Below are 20,229 nucleotides of genomic sequence, written 5' to 3' on the forward strand. Positions count from 1 at the left end.
AAGGTGACACAGTCCTCACAGAATTCTAAAGAAAAACCAAAAAACTCCCTCTTAGCATTTTGTCCTTTCCTATGAGGAAATGCTCACAGTTCTCCACCCTTTGAGTATATTTTAAGGAAAAAAAAATAGTATTTACTACATGACTGAAAAGTACACAGGAGCCTGTGTAGCTAAGATTGGCAAAAATGCACTAAGGGCATTTGGCATATTTGGTTAAGTGCCTGAATCTTGATCTCAGCTAAGGTCTTGATCTCAGGATCATGAGTTCAAGCCCTGTGTTGGGCTCCATGCTGGGAGTGGAGCCTACTTTAAAAAAAAAAAAAAAAATTCTCTAGGGGCACCTGGGTGGCTCAGTTGGTTAAATGTCTGCCTTCAGCTCAGGTCATGATCTCAGGGTCCTGGGATGGAGTCCTGGATGGGGCTCCCTTGCTCAGCAGGCAGTCGGCTTCTCCCTCTCCCTCTGCCTCTGCCCCTACCCCTGCTTGTGCATAGTCTATCTCAAATAAATAAAATCTTTTTAAAAAATAAAGATAAATAGGGACGCCTGGGTGGCTCAGTTGGTTGGGCAGCTGCCTTCGGCTCAGGTCATGATCCCAGTGTCCTCGGATCGAGTCCCACGTCGGGCTCCTTGCTCCGCAGGGAGCCTGCTTCTCCCTCTGATTCTGCCTGCCACTCTGTCTGCCTGTGCTCGCTCTCTCTCTCTCTCTCTCTGACAAATAAATAAATAAAATCTTTAAAAAAAAATAAAGATAAATAAAATAAATGCTCTAAATCTTGTATTCTTAGCCCAAGCCTCCCTCTGGCTATCAGTCATGATTGCTTATAGAGTTTCCCAGCCCACAGCAAGGGTTCCCAAAGCACTTTATTAACATATTTATTATATCTTTACTTCATATTTGATTCTAATTTCTTTACAACACAACTCCTTACCTGTGCTACAAACTAATGGTATATTACTTATCTTTATATTTCTAAATTCTAGCAAAACCATATATAGTCCTAATAAATGTTATTGAATAAAAGTATTTTCATAGAGTTACTCATTAGCCTAACTACTACACCTTAGTGTCCTATCTCAAATTATGCTTTAGCTACGCACCCTAAATGATAATTATCACGTCTACTATCACTTCCATTGTTCTTAAAATGCAAATGATTCACATGGCCCCCAAAGCCTTTCCAACCTCATCATGTTCTATTTTCCACTACACCAGCCTTCTTTCAGCTCAATAAGCAGCCTCAGAGAATATCATGTCTGGAAAACTCTGCCTCTTCACCAGTCCCCATGCCCTTTATTGAATCCTACTCAACCTTCAGAACTCGCTTGATTTTTTTTGAAGATTTTATTTTTTTTGACAGAGAAAGAGACAGTGAGAGAGAGAACACAAGCAAAGAGAATGGGAGAGGGAGAAGCAGGCTTCCCGCTGAGCAGGAAGCCTGATGTAGGGCTCAATCCTAGGACCCTGGGATCATGACCTCAGCCAAAGTCAGATGCTTAAGGACTGAGCCACACAGGTGCCCCTAATGAGGATACTTTTAAAAACCCTAAATACCTAGTACGGCTAATCTACTTAAATAGGGAGCTACTTGAGCAGTGGTTCTCAAAGTGTATTCTGTAGATTCTTGTAAAAGGGTGCATGAGATCAAAATTATTTTCATAATGGGGCACCTGGGTGGCCCAATGGGTTAAGCCTCTGCTCAGGTCATGGTCTCAGGGTCCTGGGATCGAGCCTGCTTCCCCCTTTCCCTCTGCCTGCCTCTCTGCCTACTTGTGATCTCTCTCTCTCTCTCTCTCTGCCAAATAAATAAATAAAATCTTTTTTAAAAATTATTTTCATAATAATACTAAGACATTTGCTTTCTTCATGCTATTGCCATTTGCACTTACAATGCAGAAACAATAGTGGGTAAAACTGCCTCAGCATAAATCAAGGCAGTTACAAGCAAATTGTTGTAGTAGTTCTTGTATTGTATTCCTGTTACATTCCCACTTTAAACACAAATGAATGAAATGAATTTGTCACTTCAAGGAAAATAACTCACTATACTTGCTACTAATGGAAATTTGAGCTTTTAAGATAAAATTAGACTCCTGAAAAACTTACCAAGATTGTATCAAGGTTGTATCAACAACCATAATCCTGACAACTTCCTAATATTTGAAAATTTTTTCTGTTAAAGATTTTTCTTTTTTTTTTCTATTAGTTAATGAAATATGTGAACATTTGGAAGTTCTGTATAACTTAGAGAACCAATATTTCCCAAATGACCAACACATAAAGTTACAGATTCATGCATGAAGAATAGAAGGTCCAAAATATTAGACAAGAGGTTTTTAACAATTTCAAAAAAAATTCACTGATGGTTTCAAATTCCACATCATAACTAACTTTTAAGAAGCTATACTACTTGGGGTGGCGTGCATGGGTGGCTCAGCAAGTTAAGCGGCTGCCTTTGGCTCAGGTCATGATTCCAGGTTCCTGGGATTGAGCTCCACATCAAGCTCCCTATTCAACGAGGAGCCTGCTTCCCCATCTCCCTTTCCCCCCCAACTCGTGAGCTCTCACTGTCTCTCAAATAAATAAGTTTTTAAATTTTTTAAAAAGAAAAGAAACTATACCACTTGGGATGCCTGGATGGCTCAGTTGGTTGAGTGGTCAACTCTTAGTTTCAACCCAGGTCTTGATCTCAGAGTCATGAGTTCAACCTCTGTGTTGGGCTCCACTCTGGGAGTAGAGCCCACTTAAAAAACGAAACAAAACAAAACTATACCACTTGTCATGTTTTGGTAATCTATCAGAGAAAAACATTCCCAACTATCTAAAAAGGTCATTAAAATACTTCTCCCTTTCCCATTTCAAAACTGTGAGAGGCCCACTTTTCTTCATATATTTCAAGTAAACAACAGATCACAACATACTTACCGCAAATGCAGATATGAAAATCTAGCTATCTTATCTGTCTTATTAAGCCAGACATTTAAGAGGTTTGGAAAAATGTAAAATACTGCATTCTTCTAATATTTACTTTTAGAAACTATAGTGGTTTTCCATAAAATTTGTGTCATTTAATTAAAATGAATTTTTAAATTAAATTTAAAATGGATTAGATTAAATTAAATTAAAATTAAATTAAAATGGATTAGGTTTATTCTTTTATTTTTTTAAAGATCTTACTTACTTAAATGACACAGAAAAAGACAGAGCACAAGCAGGGGAAGCAGCAGGCTGAGGGAGAAGCAAGCTCTCTGCTGATCAAGGAGCAGGGAGCCCAACATGGGACTTGATCCCAGGACCCTAGGATCATGACCTGAGCTAAAGGAGTCACTTAACGACAGAGCCACCCAGGTGCCAGAAGGCTTATTGTTTTAAATGACTTTTTAAATTTCTTGTTTTTAGGAGATATTAGCAATTATTAACAAATACAACCCACACAAAACAAAAACTCTTTGTAATCCTTAATAAATGTCTCAAGAGTTTCTGAGAAAAAAGCTTTAAAATCACCGGTTAGGGAAGACTTCACACTTTTCCTGTAAAGGGCTAGGTGGTAAGTATTTTAGGCTTTGGGGCCCTGTGGTCTGTGTAGCAATTACTCAACTCAGCAGCTGTAGCTCAAAAGCAACCAAATGCAATATACAAATGAACAGACGTCCTTGGACTTGGGCCCCTGGGAATATTATTGGAATGCAGGAACATTAGACCTCTATTGCCAGATCATCCAATTTGTGGAATTAAAAAGTCTCATTCATATGTTTTATCTTAAATTAAAACAAACAAACCCTGCTCCAAACCATCAGTTTTCAATCTGTGGTCTCCCAAATAAAAGAAAGTTGATGGCTGGAGAACCATCTGCCTATTTACTCACCAATAATACAAATTTAATTTTTCCTGATATATTTACTATGAAGTTTTAAATTATACCTATAGATCTGTAACATCTCAGAAATTTTAATATTCAGAAATTCAGTCAACCCCTCATTTGAGGGAGCAAAATATAATTCAAGTAGCAAAGACCATAGTTTAGCAAAGACTATAGTTTTTTATCCTGGGCATGGGGCACAAGAGCACCTGGCTCAAGGGGTCCCAAACACAGAAGGTTCAGCCACTCACCACTGAAAAATCCAAAAGCAGAGAAACAAGTGGTGATGAAACAAGAAAGGAATTCATTTGAGTGAGGCCAACACTGCGAAGACAGCAAACTAGTGTCTCAAAGACTGTTTCCAAATTGCTGAAAATACTCCTAGGTTTATATAAGGAAAATGAGGGACAAAGTTCAGTAAATTTCAGTAAGTGGGCAGTAGAGGTCAGATCCATCATTATCTTGGGGGTCAACTACAGGCAGGGTTTTGCTGGCTCAGGGCAGTCCTAATTGTTTGAGGGGGTACTTTCGGTTCCCATCACAGGATGCTTTGCCAGCAGGATCTTTGGCCTGAGTTAAAAGATAAGCTGGAAAGAAAAACCTAATCAATTAGAAGGTTTGAGATCAAAATGGAGGTAGTTGAAGTCCTCTTTCAGTTTAGCTTGTCAATAAGGGGTAATTCAGTTACTGACTAGCTGAACTATTAAGAATGTAAGCAGATGAAGCTTAAGTGTGGTTCTAAATGAGCACTAAATAAGGACAAATTTAGTATTTCTAAATGAGGAATGCGCTTTGAAAGAGTGCTTTGGTTTGACCACCCCAGTTGTCTTCTATGTGAAATGAAGCCTATCTTACCTCTTCTTGCTCATCTTATCCTCCTACTGCAGTTAATACATACCCCATAAAACATTACAGTGATGTACTTTATTGTTTTACTTGTGTGTCCCTGCATGAAGCAACTTGAGGACAGGAATGGGTTGTTTGATATTCCCAGCACCAGGCACAGTGCCTGACACAAATTATAAATTCAATTTCTGTAGGACTTGGTGATATATTGGGTGATCTACTTTATAGGGGTCCCTCTACTTTGTGCTGGGAATCCACCAATGAATTAGAACACTCTTCTTCCGCTCTGTAATGAGAAATAAAGGAAGGCATCAGCCTCCTGCATGCAACGAATGACTCAGTAAACACACAATTCTTCAAAGTAACAGTAGCCATACACAAATAGAAAAGCCTGATGAATTTTTTTGAAGTAGGTTCCACCACAAGGTGGAACTTGAACTCACCACCCAGACACCCAGAATCACATGCTCTACTGACTGACCCGGCCAGTAAAGTCTGATGAATTTACAGTGAAGCCCATAACAAATGTAGTGAAATTCTGGTTCACACGTAAACTATTTCTGGCAAACTACCGACTCCTATCCACTCTTGAAAAGAAGTTGTGTGGAATGCCAAAGAAATTGACGCGCAAACTCTTAAGTAGTTGCAGTTGGGAGATTCTAACCTGCAAAGCTCGAGACACCAAGATCCAGCGCTCGCGAAACCCACCAGAACCGGAGCAGCCTGCGCTGCCGGGCACTACCCAGCTCCCACTTACCCGACCCCTGCTCCCTTCCACCTCCCCCCACCCCCCGACCCTCTCCCGACCCTCTCCTTCCCGGGGTCCTTTCCCTTTCTTTCCTCCATTCCCTAGATAACCTCCACGGATTTTCTACTACCCCACCCTCAAGCACCCAGCCCAAGCCCTGGAAAGCGCCTCGGCTCACTGGCTCCGCCCCCTAACGTCTAGCGCCCCTTCCACAACTTCCTCTCTTCCGCTTCAAAACGCAGCCTTCAAATTCCCCTCCAGATGGACCGGAAGTGCGTCATGCACAAGCGCCGAGGCGCTCGTTTGGCGCGCGCGCTCTAAGCTGTGGGTCTGAGCTGGGTTGTTGGATTTTCTCTCTTTTCTTCTTGGTTTTTTACTTTTTCCAGACGCTGGTGTCTCCGAAGCACGACATGCCGTCTTCTTTACTGGGCTCGGCGATGCCGGCCTCCACGTCGGCCTCAGGCTTGCAGGAAGCTCTGGAAAATGCAGGGCGGCTCATCGACCGTCAGTTGCAAGAAGACCGCATGTACCCGGACCTTTCCGAGCTTCTCATGGTGTCTGCCCCAAGTGAGTGATCAGTGTCCATTTGGTGACTGCTTTCTCAGCCGAAAGGACTCTCGCCTGACTTCCTAACTAGGCCTTATCCCCAGGGTGGTCCCAGCGAAAACATTTTGAGATTGAGCTGTTTGCTACATTTCTAAGAGCGAAAAAGAGTCTGTTTTTCGTTTATTTTCCTGTCCTCACTTCATTGCCGATATTTGAAAGGGGGGGAGTGACGAGCAACCCATTTGAAGCAAACACCCCAAACTTAACGAGCTGCTCACTGTCTCCAAGTGTTCATCGCTAAGGCCAGTTGAGTAGGATCGCCTGATCCAAGTCTCATTCTTGTTGATTCCTCATTAACTTTAGACTAAAACAGAAGAGCAAACGAAATTTGGAAATTTACCATCTTCTCTCAAAGATAGCCTTTATTATGTGTAGAGTTAGTGTAATACGAAGTCCTGTAATACAGTCCTGTAATACGAAGAACTGGAATTCTCTGTATAAATAAATACAGAGTCCTGTATTAAATAAATATTCTTTATTTCATTACCTGTGAAATAAAGGAAGAGAGCAGGGATATTAGCTGTGATGATGGACAGGGAGGGTAAGGCAGTGTATGGGCCGACAAAAGAGAGGTGAGAGGAAAAGTACTTTGTATCATGGTTTTAAATTATGACCAGGTTCCTCAAGGCATGGAGTTACATAAGTTGTTTAAGAAAAAAAGAGTGGCCCCTTTTTGAGACCTATATTGGAGAAAAGAAGCCTGATAGAGAGACAAGGTTTTCGGTAAACAATAACCAGGATAAATTAATAAGGATAATCTGTGCAATGTCAACCTAAAGGACACTTCTGGTGATTTATAAAAATTGAGTAGACTTGTAGTCAGAGAAAGATAGAAGTAAAACACATGTAGTATTTGTTTCTGGCAACTGCTTACCAGTGTTTATAAGAACTGAGTGGCCTATTAGCAATTCTCATCTTGAACAGCATTACTCCCTTTGACCTCCTTAGGTTTGAAAAGCAAGATGTAAAAACAGTCCATACATTCTTTTCCTCTCTTATCTGATTCAAATAGATTCTATCCACCTTTACATCAACCTCTTCAACCTAATCTCCTCCCTTCCATCCAATTCTCAAACTCTTTGTTCCAGTCACACAGAATTTAATATGTTTTTCAAAAAAAGCTTCCTCTTCAGGATTCTATTTTATATCATCATTTACTTCATCACTAATGGAATGTTCTTTCTTCTTTGCTTGGCATTCTTCCACACTCCCTTGAATATCACTTCTTTGTGAGGGCTTTCTTAACCATGCACACTTTCACCAGTTATTAATTCCATCCTTTGTGTTTCCATTGTCATTTAACATGTGCAATATCCTATTAAAATTATGTTTTAAGATTAAATAGGGTGTTTGGGATTTGCTTCAAAAAATCCAGTAGGGAAATAGTAGCTAGGAATATAAATGAAACATGATCAGTCATGTTATTGGCAATTATTGAAACTGGGTAATCAAATCAGTACATAGGAATTGATTGCATTTTTCTCCCTAGTTGTATATTTTAAATTTTCATGATACATTTAGAATTTCTTTTATATATCAGTTTTCCCCAACATCTTTGTACTTAAAGAGAGCCTGGAAAGGTGCCTGGGATAAACATAAGTTATCAGTCAGATCTAAAGAACACCTCCCTGTTCAAGACACAGAAAGGACAGGCTGAATAGAGTAGCCCACTTTTGCCCTTAGTTGACTCTGAGAGCAAGTTCCCAAATGTGAACAGTTTATAGAGCAGTCTGTGGTTTCTCCCAATAAAATATTGCATATGTGATATTATTTGTATTTCTTATTGGTCTCGGTGGGGGGTGGTCTAACAGAAAAATGCATAGATTGTTTTAATCTATTAATATTTAAGTGGGAAATGAAATAGCTCTTTTCCCCCAATCAATATTTTGTTCACAGTTGTCTTATCTGACAGTCACAAAGTGGTTTTATAAATATTTGCCCATTTCAGATTAGTAAAATAATGGGAAAAAAACCCTAAATTATTGAACTAAGTATTTCCTTTCTTTCTTTCTTTCTTTTTTTTTTTTAAGATTCCATTCATTTATTTGACAGACAGAGATCACAAGTAGGCAGAGAGGCAGGCAGAGAGAGAGAGAGGAGGAAGCAGGCTCCCTGCCGAGCAGAGAGCCTGATGTGAGGTTGGATCCCAGGAGCCCGATGTGGGGCTCCAGCCCAGGACCCTGGGATCATGACCTGAGCCAAAGGCAAAGGCTTTACCCACCGAGCCACCCAGGCGCCCCAAGTATTTCCTTGGGGAAATGGAATCTTTGTGAAAGATAATCTTCTGTTTAGGGCTGAAACCTATAATTGCCCCCATGTTAACACTGGATTTTCCCAGGCCTGGTTTGTGTTGGGTCAGAACTATTTTCTCTTTTTACCTTTACAACCACCAGATGTACAGTTTCATTTTGTAGCTTGCAGTGCTTCAGTATGCCTAGTTGATGCCCAAAACATTATTATTTTAATAAATGCTTTGTTTTATTACTTGCAGATAATCCCACTGTTTCTGGCATGTCAGATATGGATTATCCTCTACAAGGACCTGGTTTGCTGTCAGTACCCAACCTTCCAGAGATCAGTTCCATCCGAAGAGTTCCTCTCCCACCTGAACTTGTTGAACAGTTTGGACGTATCCTGTTACCTTGTTTTTAACTCCTTAAAATTTTTTAAAATTGGTATTCTTATTATAATTCTTGCTTTGTGTTTAATTGGTGTGTGTATATCAGTTCATTTAAGAGTTTTATTTAAAAAACATTTTAAGTTATGTGGGTAGTTTGCCATGTGCCTAGAAAATTTCATACAACATTGAATGTTGAAAATTGAATCACATTTTAATTTTTCTGGGACACTAAAGAGAGTAAATTGTTTACAAGGAGTTCTGCATTTTTTTTAATGATATTCTTGCAAAGTAGTACTTTCCAGTTAAATGCTATAGAAGGAAGCTTTTACTACTACATTTTAGCTGGAAGACCTATGATTTTTATTTTTATTTTTTCTCATATTTTAAATTTTAAAACTGAGATGTTGTTCTAAAACTGTTTAAAACAATCTGCCAGGTACTTCTTTTTGCCCCTCCCCAAAAATTTTTGGTGTGGTTTTGCACTTATTGCTATCTTAGAATTAAAGTTTATAAATGATTGCATTTCTAGGGATCACAATAAGAATGGAGCACTAATGGCATCTTTGTAGACTGAGTTGCTAGAGGAGTTTTCTTACCCTCTAGAAAGAAAGATTTTATCTAATTTTTTTAAGTGTGGCATACCCTATAAAGGCATTAGATCTATAGTTATTTCCTAGAAAGCTTTTTTATCAATCTATAGCCCTCATAATATAGATATTAAGGTGCTGTATTAATATTTAATGAAACTTAAAAGTATATTAATCTATTTAAAGTGAAAACATTACAGATTTCATTACAGTCTGATTCAAAAATAAAGGAGATGGAAATTTAAGGAAATACTTGTAAGTAGAAAAACTAGTAGAATTTAATATTTTCCCTAAAATTTTCAGTGTTTCTCTGAGACTTGATGAAATAGTGTTATTAAAGATAAAACATACCTTATTCCATATTCTACTCTTGTTTAGTTTCTTAATATTCTTTAATCTTTTTATTTTTTTTTAGATTTTATTTATTTATTTGACAGAGAGAGAGATCACAAGTAGGCAGAGAGGCAGGCGGGGTGGGGGGGAAGCAGGCCCCCTGCTGAGAAGAAGCCCAATGCGGGGCTCGATCCCAAGACCCTGAGACCATGACCTAAGCCAAAGGCAGAGGCTTAGCCCACTGAGCCACTCAGGTGCCCCTATATTCTTTAATCTTCTGATAATACTATTTCTGCAAGAAACATTAGGAAATTATTCCATAATTGTTTCCTTGTCTTATAATTACATAATATAATTCATTGTTTTTCAGTTGTATTATTTATAAGAGGCTTGCAGATTCTCAAGCTATGACTTTAGCATACCATGTGCTTTTTTTTTTTTTTTTTTTTTTTTTTTTTTTTAAATCAGTCTTGCTTTTACACAATTGGAGAAACTGGTCCAGTAAGTTTTTCATGGTGTTATGGTCAAAATTTGGTTTCATGGTCAAAATTTAATGGTGTTATTCATAATCAGTAAGTCAGTAATGGTAAAAACATTTCACTTGTCCTTTAGAATACATTTTAAGTGGTCAGATAGCATTATTTAGAAATTACAAATTACAGGTTTATATCTGTCATGGCTATGTTTTTCGTTAAACTCATTCGAAATTAAGATATTTTATTTTCTCTTTCTATTAAAGAGTGTTTAGGTCGTGACTTTTTAATCATAAATTTTAAATCAAAATCTAAGCAAATTTAAGAAAGATAAGAGTGAAATCTTTTGCCTTACATTCACATGACTTCAGATATGCAGTGTAACTGCATGATGGGCGTGTTTCCTCCTATCAGCAGAGCTTGGCTCACAATCGACAGTGACATATTCATGTGGAACTATGAAGATGGGTATGTATTTAATGCCGGTTTGCTGTAGCATGGTTAGAATTAGATGATCTTAACTGCAGCTATTGTTCTACCCATCAGAAGCTGCCTGGTTTCTCTTTCATTCATGTAACATCTGGATAAGTGCTTCTCTGTATGCATACCAATCCCCTGGGTAGGGGATTAAAATGTGGGTTCTGTTTCAGTAGTTCTGAGTGAGCCTCAAGAGTCCACATTGTAACAGACTCCCAGTGATGCTGCCAGCCTAAGTACCACTCTGAGTAGCAGGGGTCTAGTTGCCAAGCTCTTATCGTCCAGTAAGATAGCCTATCAGTAGTGTTTAGAGAGATGGTTTGATGTTTTGAGGATCTCTATTTTCAATGCATTTCTATGCATTGAAAGTCTCTTAACTTACTGAAGTGACTAACCAGTTTTGTTGGTCTGTGAACTTAATCTTTGTGTAATTTGAATGTATGTCATAGTCTGAGTGAAGGTCCAAGACATTCTTGCTAAAATAAAGCTTATTGATCTGGTAATCTCACCTGGCTTTCTGGAGATAAATTTTGGCTTATTACCAGTGCTCTGTCATATTATCTATAGGGGGTTAAGTGGGTTAATGAAAGGAAGGCCCTTGTAGTTGTTACTCTTTCCTTGGGTACTAAAACATCTGTTAGGAACCACACATATACACTGTATCATTGAGTTGAAGTGACACTAAAGACAACTTGAACTTGTAGCTTAAATGAAACCATTTTTGTTTACTGATTTTTTTCGATTACAACTTTTCATAGCTAGAGTTATGACTGAATTATTACGTATTCCTAATAGCAGTGATACACGGTTGTGATTGTTCTTCATATACCCTGAACTTTAGTTTGTTATGTTATTGTAACATGGTCATTTTGATACTAAGGAATAAAACCTCTTCATTTAGGCATGAGTGTATTTAAGAAAATCAAATGCCAAAAAACTATGTAATATATAAATGTAAGAATAATTCCCCTAAAAAGGATTTTCCCTTTAATGAAAATTCACTTATTTCCGTTAACATCTAACATACCCATCATGATAAAATATTGAATTTATTGGAAATTTTTCAGTGATTATCTTCAAATATTTGTCCTGCCCCACTCTCTCCCTCTTTGTTTGTTAGATTTGTTCTTCAACAGGTTTTGGATGCTCTGTTCTATTTTTGTTTTGCCATTCTTTTTTTTTTTTTTTTTATTCTTTTTGTTTCAATTTGGACAATTTCTATTGACCCAACTTCAGGATCACAGATTCCTTTGTTAGCTATGTCAGCTCTACTTCAGAAGTTCTTACGAGATGCTCTTTCTCTGTGCTGTACTTTTTATATCTAATATTTTCACTTGTTTATTTCTTGTAATTTTCACCTCTCTGCTGAAATTCCTTATTTGTTTGTTTATATTGTTCACTTTTTCCATTAGCACCTATACAATATTAATCAGATTTATTTATTTTAACTTTCCTATCTGTAGTTCAGACATCAGGGTCATAGCTGAGTCCATTTCTGTTGATTACTTTGTTTTTTTTTTTTTTTAAGACTTTTTTTTTTTTTTTAAGATTTTATTTATTTATTTGTCAGAGAGAGAGAGGGAGAGCGAGCGAGCACAGGCAGACAGAATGGCAGGCAGAGGCAGAGGGAGAAGCAGGCTCCCTGACGAGCAAGGAGCCCGATGTGGGACTCGATCCCAGGACGCTGGGATCATGACCTGAGCCGAAGGCAGCTGCCCAACCAACTGAGCCACCCAGGCGTCCCTAACAGGCTGTTTTAATTATCAATGTTTGATAATACATATTAATATCTCAGGATTCTTTTTTTGAAGACTTAATTTTTTTTTAAAAAGCTTTTATTTATTTATTTGACAGAGGGAGACACAGCAAGAGAGGGAATACAGGCAGACAGAATGGCAGGCAGAGGCAGAGGGAGAAGCAGGCTCCCTGACGAGCAAGGAGCCCGATGTGGGACTCGATCCCAGGACGCTGGGATCATGACCTGAGCCGAAGGCAGCTGCTTAACCAACTGAGCCACCCAGGCGTCCCAATTACTTTGTTTCTTGACAGGCTTTTTTTTCCTGTGCTTTTTATGTCTCGGGTGTTTTTTGAAAGCTAGATATCATGTGTAGGACAGTGGATAATGCAGTAAATATGTTTATCCTTAGAAATAGGCCTAGCAGGTTAAGCCTTTATAATGGGGAGTTGAGCTGAGTTTGGTTTTGTCATTGCTGTAGTTACCTCTAGTGGACCATAGGTTTCAAATTCCTGTAGAATTATTTGCACATAGGATACAGGTTGGGATGCTGGAGATTTTTTCTCAATGTTTCTCTTCTACTCTCAACCTTATTCTTTCCCTATGAGTCTGTTTTTCTGAAGAGGTCTTGCCCCAGCAGTAGAATGGCTGTTACTTGAGCCTTGCAACCTGGTTGGGGGAAAGTTTGGGATGGGGAGCAGCATTCCTTGGTTTGCGCTTATTAGCCTTAGATACGCCTGTGTGTCTAGATCTTGGAATTGAAACAGTTTTGTTTGCTGATTTATTTTTCATTATATTCTGATGTCTTAAAGAACATTTTAGATAAAACTTTGTTTTCTTTATATGTATAACATGTTTTTCTTTAACTATTGACAGAGGAGACCTTGCCTATTTTGATGGACTTAGTGAGACCATTCTTGCTGTGGGACTTGTGAAACCAAAACCTGGTAAGAAATAAAAATGTAATGAATAATTTACATATGTATATACATGGAACTGAATAACAGCACATTTTAATATAGTTGAAATTTTGAAGTTTGGTCTGAATTCTAATTAGAAATATGTATAGTGATTAGGAATATTTAACAGTTTATTCATGTAATGGTAGAGGTGAGGTGTCCCTGGCTGGCTCAGTTGGTAAAGCATGTGACTCTGGATATCAGGATCATGAGTTCAAGCCCCGTATTAGGTATAGAGCTTACTTTAAAGAAATCATTTTTAATAAATTGTTAAACTATAATTTTTGAATTTTGTTTTGCTTATTTTTTATTACTCTTATTGAATTACTTAAATTTTTTGCATTATACATTTTTATTGGTTACTGAATTTAATGTAAAAGCCATTTTTATCTCTGTGTTTTTTTTAGTCTTGATAGCCAATAGAAATGAAAAGAGTTCAGAATAAGTCTTAAAGAAGTGGCAAGCATTGTTTAAGAGTCAACGTCAGTTTTTTTTTTTTTATCAGAGCTAATGACAATAATAGCTTGATTTAAATTTAATATACTTTTTTTGGGGATGTATGAGAAATCTTCCTACAATGGGAAATAGTACACAAAATTGTTTGTAAGGCCTAAATAAAATCTTTTGAGGTCACAGCTGCTTTGAAATGATATTCACATGGTGCAAACATGCATTCTTATACACTGTTTACATGATTACATTGGAAACTTATTTCTTTAACATAGAACCTCGAGGTATTCTTCACCATGAGATATGTATCTCTCTCTTCTACATTAAAAGTTTAAAAGAAAAAAAGTTTATTCATAGGGGCACATGGGTGGTGCAGTCCGTTAGGCATCCAACTCTTGGTTTTGGCTCAGGTCATGATCTCAGGGTTATGAGATTGAGCCCCGCATGGGGCTCCACACTCAGTGCAGAGTGCCTAAGACTGTCCCTCTCCCTCTGCTCCTGCCCCCTGCTTGCTCACGTGTGCTTACTCTCAAATGTGCTCTCTCTCAAAATAAATAGATCTTTTTTTTTTTTAAGAAAAGTTACTATCTAAAGTTTATTCATTGTAACAATGGAGGGCTGTCCTTGCTGTGTATTTTAATAAATATAAATTGTCTATCTTAAAAAAAGTAAAATTTTATTCTACGTAAATATAAACTTCAGTGCAAAATTAAAATTATGACGAGTCTTTGATATGACAACGAAGTTGTGATCTTTGATAATGAAACAATTCTTCTTTTAGGAGAGAGTGTGCAAGTGGGGGGCGGAGGGGCTAAGGGAGAGAGAATCCTAAGCAGGCTCCGTACCCAGGAAAGAGCTGGACTCTGGGGCTGGATCTCACTACCGTGAGGTCATCACCTGAGCCAATATCAAGAGTCAGACACTTAACAGAATGAGCCACCTTGATTATAAAACAACTCTGACGTTGCATTCCATAAGCACTGAAAATTCTAACTCGAACATAATGTTAAAGCTAACAAAGTCCATATCTTATTTCGCCTATTCCAGGAAAATATATTCTTGAAGTCATTGTTTTCTAAGTTCAGCTCTTTAGCAAGAGTTTGCTTTATTGGCAAGAAGAGTATGAATACGTGTTTCAATAAAACATAGAGTTTTTCGGTGTTTTCTAGCATTTGCAGGTTTTTGTCTGCAGAGAAATTGACAAGAGTTAATCACACTTCTCTGAGTTCAGGGGAGCATTTTCCATGTATTGAAAGAGTCACGTGGTTGTCTAGCTTCATTTGCATCTTCCAGGGAGGTAACTTAGCTGAATTATGGCTTTGGGACATTATTCATTATAGTGATTATGAGTAATTAGTGATTATGAGTCATTTGACCTCATCTGTATGACCAACTAGGGCTGCCACCAAAGTCAAATCATGTGTAAACTCCTTCCTGGAAGTTATTTTTGGAATGGTCTTTCCTTGTCTAAAACAGTAAACCTCCTACCTCAAGTTCAGTCAATTAGTTCAGGAAAGTCAGTGGACTTTTCAGTAGAAGAGAACTTTATATTTTCATATTACTGAACCAACATCTTTGAAAAGGCATCACTTCATACTGTCATTGAAGTTGCCTTAGAAGTTGAAGGTTCCATTGGGCAAGTTTTTGGTGCCAAAGCATGCCTTTCTAAAATCTTTTAAAAATAATAAAAAATAAAATGCAGTGGGTTATGGTTCTTTTGATTTTTTTTTTCATCAAAGCAGCAAAAACAGGGGCGCCTGGGTGGCTCAGTCAGTTAAGCATCTGCCTTTAGGCAGTTTAGGTCATGATCCTAGGGTCCTGGGATGGAGTCCCGTGTCGGGCTCCCTGCTCAGCAGGGAGTCTGTTTCTCCCTCTGCCCGTCCCCATACTCGTGTTCTCTCTCACTCTTTCTCTCTTTCATTCTCTCTCTCCAAAAAAAAAAAAAAAGGCAAAAACAGACATGTTAGCAAAGGACCCTAAGTGTTCATGTTTGTGCACAAGTATTAAACTATTTCAAAACTTTTTCAAAACTTTAAAATTTTTTCATTCAGAAGCCCAAACTGAACTGTTCCAAAGACCTAAAAAACTTAACGTTAATTTCTAAAAAGTTCTAATAAAATGTACTTTTTAGGTAAGTGAGAGCTGACAGGGTGGCTCGGTCACTAAGCGTCTGCCTTCAGCTCGGGTCATGATCCCAGGGTCCTGGGATCGAGCCCCGCATCAGGCTCTCTGCTCGGTGAGAAGCCTGCTTCTCCCTCTCTCTCTACTTGTGTTCCCTCTCTCTCTGTGTGTCTCTCTCTCTCTGTCAAATAAATAAATAAATAAAATCTTTAAAAAAAAAAAAAAGAAGAAGAAGAAGTAAAAGCTGACAGAAGTGAGAAGTGTTAGTCATTTAACCTTGTTGCATCCTGAAGGGAAATGTCTTCCATTTCTACCATCTCCTGTTACAAAATACTTGAATAAATGATGAGAGATTTTAGAAAAGATGCATCGTTTGATAAGACACTGCTTTAGTGTCTAAAGACACTACCTTTACTTAAAGCCATAAATCAGCTCAATTATCTATAAAATTCCAACCTCACTAAAGTTTTTGTAATCAAAGATGACTTCTTTGGCATAGGCTGGTGACTGAATACTTAGAGATAAGACTTTTCTTTTTTACTTTTTATATGGAGCGCTTCATGAATTTGCCTGTTATCCTTGCACTGGGGCCATGCTAATCCATGTATTCCAGTTGTAATGTATGTGCTGCTGAAGCAAGCATGAGATAAGGCTTTTATTAAGGAAAATCTAAGTTTTCATAAAGTTAAAGCTTTTTAAACCAACTTATCATGAAATATCAATTATATTTTGAGTTCAATTGGTAGAAGGTCTGTGTCTTCAGCTTTACTGACTTGAACCTTCATACACAAAAATGGCTTTTATGGGGGCACCTGGGTGGCTCAGTGCGTTGAAGCCTCTGCCTTCAGCTCAGGTCATGATCCCAGGATCCTGGGATCGAGCCCCGCATCGGGCTCTCTGTTCAGCAGGGAGCCTGCACGCCCCGCCCCGCCCCACTCTGTGCTCTCTCTCTGCCTACTTGTGATCTCTGTCAAATAAATAAATAAAATCTTTAAAAAAAAATGTCTTTTATGCCCCTTGATGTTCATCTGTGAAAGAAATAAAATAAAAAGTTTTGTTGGGGCGCTTGGGTGGCTCAGTGGGTTAAAGCCTCTGCCTTCGGCTCAGGTCATGATCCCAGGCTTCTGGGATCGAGCCCCGCATTGCGCTCTCTGCTCAGCGGGGAGCCTGCTTCCTCCTCTCTCTCACATACATATATGTGTATGTACACACACACACACACCACATTTTGTCATTCCTCTATTGGTGGACGCTTGAGTTGCTTCCTCCTTTGGTGCACTGTGAATTATGCTGTTCTGAGTGAAAGTATACAAATAGAAGGCTTTATATTTTAATGAACTATTTTATAATGTAATACTGATTTTAATTGGATTAAATACTGAAGTGTTTCTTTTCTAAGATGGCTCTTTTTTATTACTAACTACTTATTTAAATAACTATAGGTAGTAATATTTTAACATCAAAACAAAAGTGAGTTCAGAATTTTCATATTCTTTTTTTTTTTTTTTTTTTTGAGTAGGCTCCACGCCTAATGTGGGGCTTAAAGTAGTGACCCCAAGATCGAGAGTTGCATACTGTACCAGCTGAACCAGCCAGACACATTTTTCATATACTGTTTAGTCACTAGTTATTTTAATGGTAAAACCATTAGTCTATCAGTGCTTAAATAGTGGAAGTGGATTTTTTTTGGAATAATCTCTAACCCATGTCTGCTTTATCTTAGGCATCTTTCAACCTCATGTACGACATCTCCTGGTTTTGGCAACCCCCGTGGATATAGTGATTCTTGGACTTAGCTATGCTAATTTACAAACAGGTATAGCAAATCACATGTAGTATTTTTTTATTTTAATTTTTTATTTTTTATAAACATATAATATATTTTTATCCCCAGGGGTACAGGTCTGTGAATCGCCAGGTTTACACACTTCACAGCACTCACCATAGCACACACCCTCCCTAATGTCCATAATCCCACCCCCCCAACTCCCCTCCCCCCATTAACCCTCAGTTTGTTTTGTGAGATTAAGAGTCACTTATGGTTTGTCTCCCTCCCAATCCCATCTTGTTTTATTTATTCTTCTCCTACCCCCTTAACCCCCAATGTTGCATCTCCACTTCCTCATATCAGGGAGATCATATGATAGTTATCTTTCTCCCATTGACTTATTTCGCTTCACATGTAGTATTTTTAAAATAAAAATATGTTAGGCAATTTAATATAATTAAAAGCTAATTTTTTTCACTAACTTAACTTTCCAGACTATTTGTTCATAGGAAAATATTTCCCTATAGGTATGATATCTTTCGGGTTTAGCAGCTCCATCAAGCAAGTATTTTGAATGTTTATCATATCAATGTGCGCTCCTTAAATGTACAATATAAAAGGGTAGTAGAAGAGAAATAATTGACACTAGTGAGTTTTTCTGTAATGCTTTCAGTTTGTTTCTGTTTCTTTGAATGGCCGTTTTAACATAGGAACACTGAAATATATATTATTCTGTCCTTTAACATAAGAAGCCCTCAGTTTATTATTAGTACATTCAGTGGTTTCTCTTGCATTCTGGCACCTGTTTTGGGTGAAATAATGTTGAATTTCAGAGACTTAGATTAGTGATTATTACTATCAAATCCTTGGGTTCTTTCCCAAAATCTAATCATTTAGAATAGTTTGTCAATTGATGTTTTACGATGTTATATATATAAAACATATATTATGTATTTTTAAAATATATATGTACATATTGTAGGTTTTATTTAACTTGAATAAATTCTATCAGACTTTTTATAGTAATTTAAAAGTATGTTATAGAAATTTTTGGGTGTGTCAAAAAGAATTCAGTAACAATACCAATTCTGAAGATAATGCAGTGATTGTTTCAACCTTTAAAAAAGCTGATAAGCTGATTCCTGTATTCTTTCTTTAAAAAAAATAGGTTCTGGGGTTCTTAATGACAGTATGTGTGGTGGAATGCAGTTGCTTCCAGATCCCTTATATTCTCTTCCCACTGATAATACTTACCTTTTAACAATAACTTCCACTGATAATGGCAGAATTTTCTTGGCTGGAAAAGATGGCTGTTTATATGAAGTAGCATACCAAGTAAGTCTGGCATTTATAAACATATTTTTTCTCCCTCTGGATAAAGTAAGGATAGACTGTACTTTTGTTTCTAATTATGTAAGCACATTAATATATTCTTAAGGAAAGTATTCAGACATACAGCTAAAACTTTCAAATAAAAGAGTTTTTAAGATAACTAAAATTTGAGTTCATTAACATAGCACTATGAGGTTGAAATAGCTGATTTCATTGAGAGCTGTGATTTGATTATGGCTAACTACATTTTCTATTATTAATTAAAAGATTAAACTCAGTACTTATTCCAAATAGTATGTCTCACTTTATTTACAATTATTTGTACTTTGCTAGATTTGAGGATTTTTGTATATGTGGGAATACGATTAGTTCCTATGACAAATGCATTTATATTTACAAGTCTTGCTTCTTTCAATTTTTCCTTTTAAGGCAGAAGCAGGTTGGTTTAGCCAAAGATGTAGGAAAATAAACCACTCAAAGAGTGCACTTTCTTTCCTTGTTCCTTCATTGCTACAATTCACATTCTCAGAAGATGGTAAGTAGAAAACAATAAATTTGGCAAACAGAATTTTTTAAAATTGTTGGCTTAACATCTTCTTCAGAAATTCTCATTCTTTTTTTTTTTTTTTTAAGATTTTATTTGTTTATTTGACAGAGATCACAAGTAGACAGAGAGGCAGGCAGAGAGAGAGATAGGGAAGCAGGCTCCCCGCTGAGCAGAGAGCCCGATGCGGGACTCGATCCCAGGACCCTGAGATCATGACCTGAGCTGAAGGCAGCGGCTTAACCCACTGAGCCACCCAGGCGCCCAGAAATTCTCATTCTTAACTGAAAGTTTGTCTTACTAAATAATGTCTTATCAACTAAATAACATTTTTATATATTCATAAGGTTTCTTTTTATTCTTCCCTTTTTAAAGAAAAAATTTGAGATAGAGAAGGAGAGTTTGCGGGGTTGGGGAACAGAGGGAAAAGCAAAGGAAAAGATATAAGCAGAATCCATGTTGAACATGGACCCCGACCAGCGGGCTCAGTCCCATGACCCCAAGATTGTGACCTGTGCTGAAATCAAGAATCGGACACTCAACCGACTCAGCCACCCAGGTGCCCTCACACCATAATTTATTAAACTAAATTGGAAGTTTCCTGAAGGAATGCACTGAGTGTAATTATTTCCTATGTTTCTAGCGTATAGTGGACATTCATTAAATGTTGAATGAAGAAATAATTTAGACCTTGGTTTTTGATTTGGCTTAAAATTCATTAAGAAGACATTTATTTGTGAGGCTCTTCATCTAGTCACAGTTTTTGATGTCT

General features: G+C 37.6%; 1 protein-coding gene across 2 annotated transcripts in view; it reads left to right on the forward strand.

The window, feature by feature from the left end:
- The first annotated feature begins 5,742 nt into the window (after positions 1–5,742).
- The window catches only part of LOC111141065 (nucleoporin 155), a 63,898-nt gene continuing 49,411 nt past the window's right edge, over positions 5,743–20,229 (forward strand). Inside the window, exons 1-7 of one of the 2 annotated variants that reach the window (XM_022493393.1) lie at positions 5,743–6,019; positions 8,550–8,687; positions 10,443–10,539; positions 13,160–13,230; positions 17,537–17,629; positions 18,750–18,916; positions 19,343–19,448. In XM_022493393.1, the coding sequence (XP_022349101.1) occupies positions 5,863–6,019; positions 8,550–8,687; positions 10,443–10,539; positions 13,160–13,230; positions 17,537–17,629; positions 18,750–18,916; positions 19,343–19,448 (829 nt within the window). In that variant the 5' untranslated portion in view covers positions 5,743–5,862. The remainder of the gene's footprint in view (positions 6,020–8,549; positions 8,688–10,442; positions 10,540–13,159; positions 13,231–17,536; positions 17,630–18,749; positions 18,917–19,342; positions 19,449–20,229) is intronic. The other variant, XM_022493394.1, reaches the window with a different exon arrangement.

Source organism: Enhydra lutris, unplaced genomic scaffold, assembly GCF_002288905.1.
Source record: "Enhydra lutris kenyoni isolate GAN:26980312 unplaced genomic scaffold, ASM228890v2 scaffoldscaffold5, whole genome shotgun sequence".
NCBI lineage: Eukaryota > Metazoa > Chordata > Mammalia > Carnivora > Mustelidae > Enhydra > Enhydra lutris.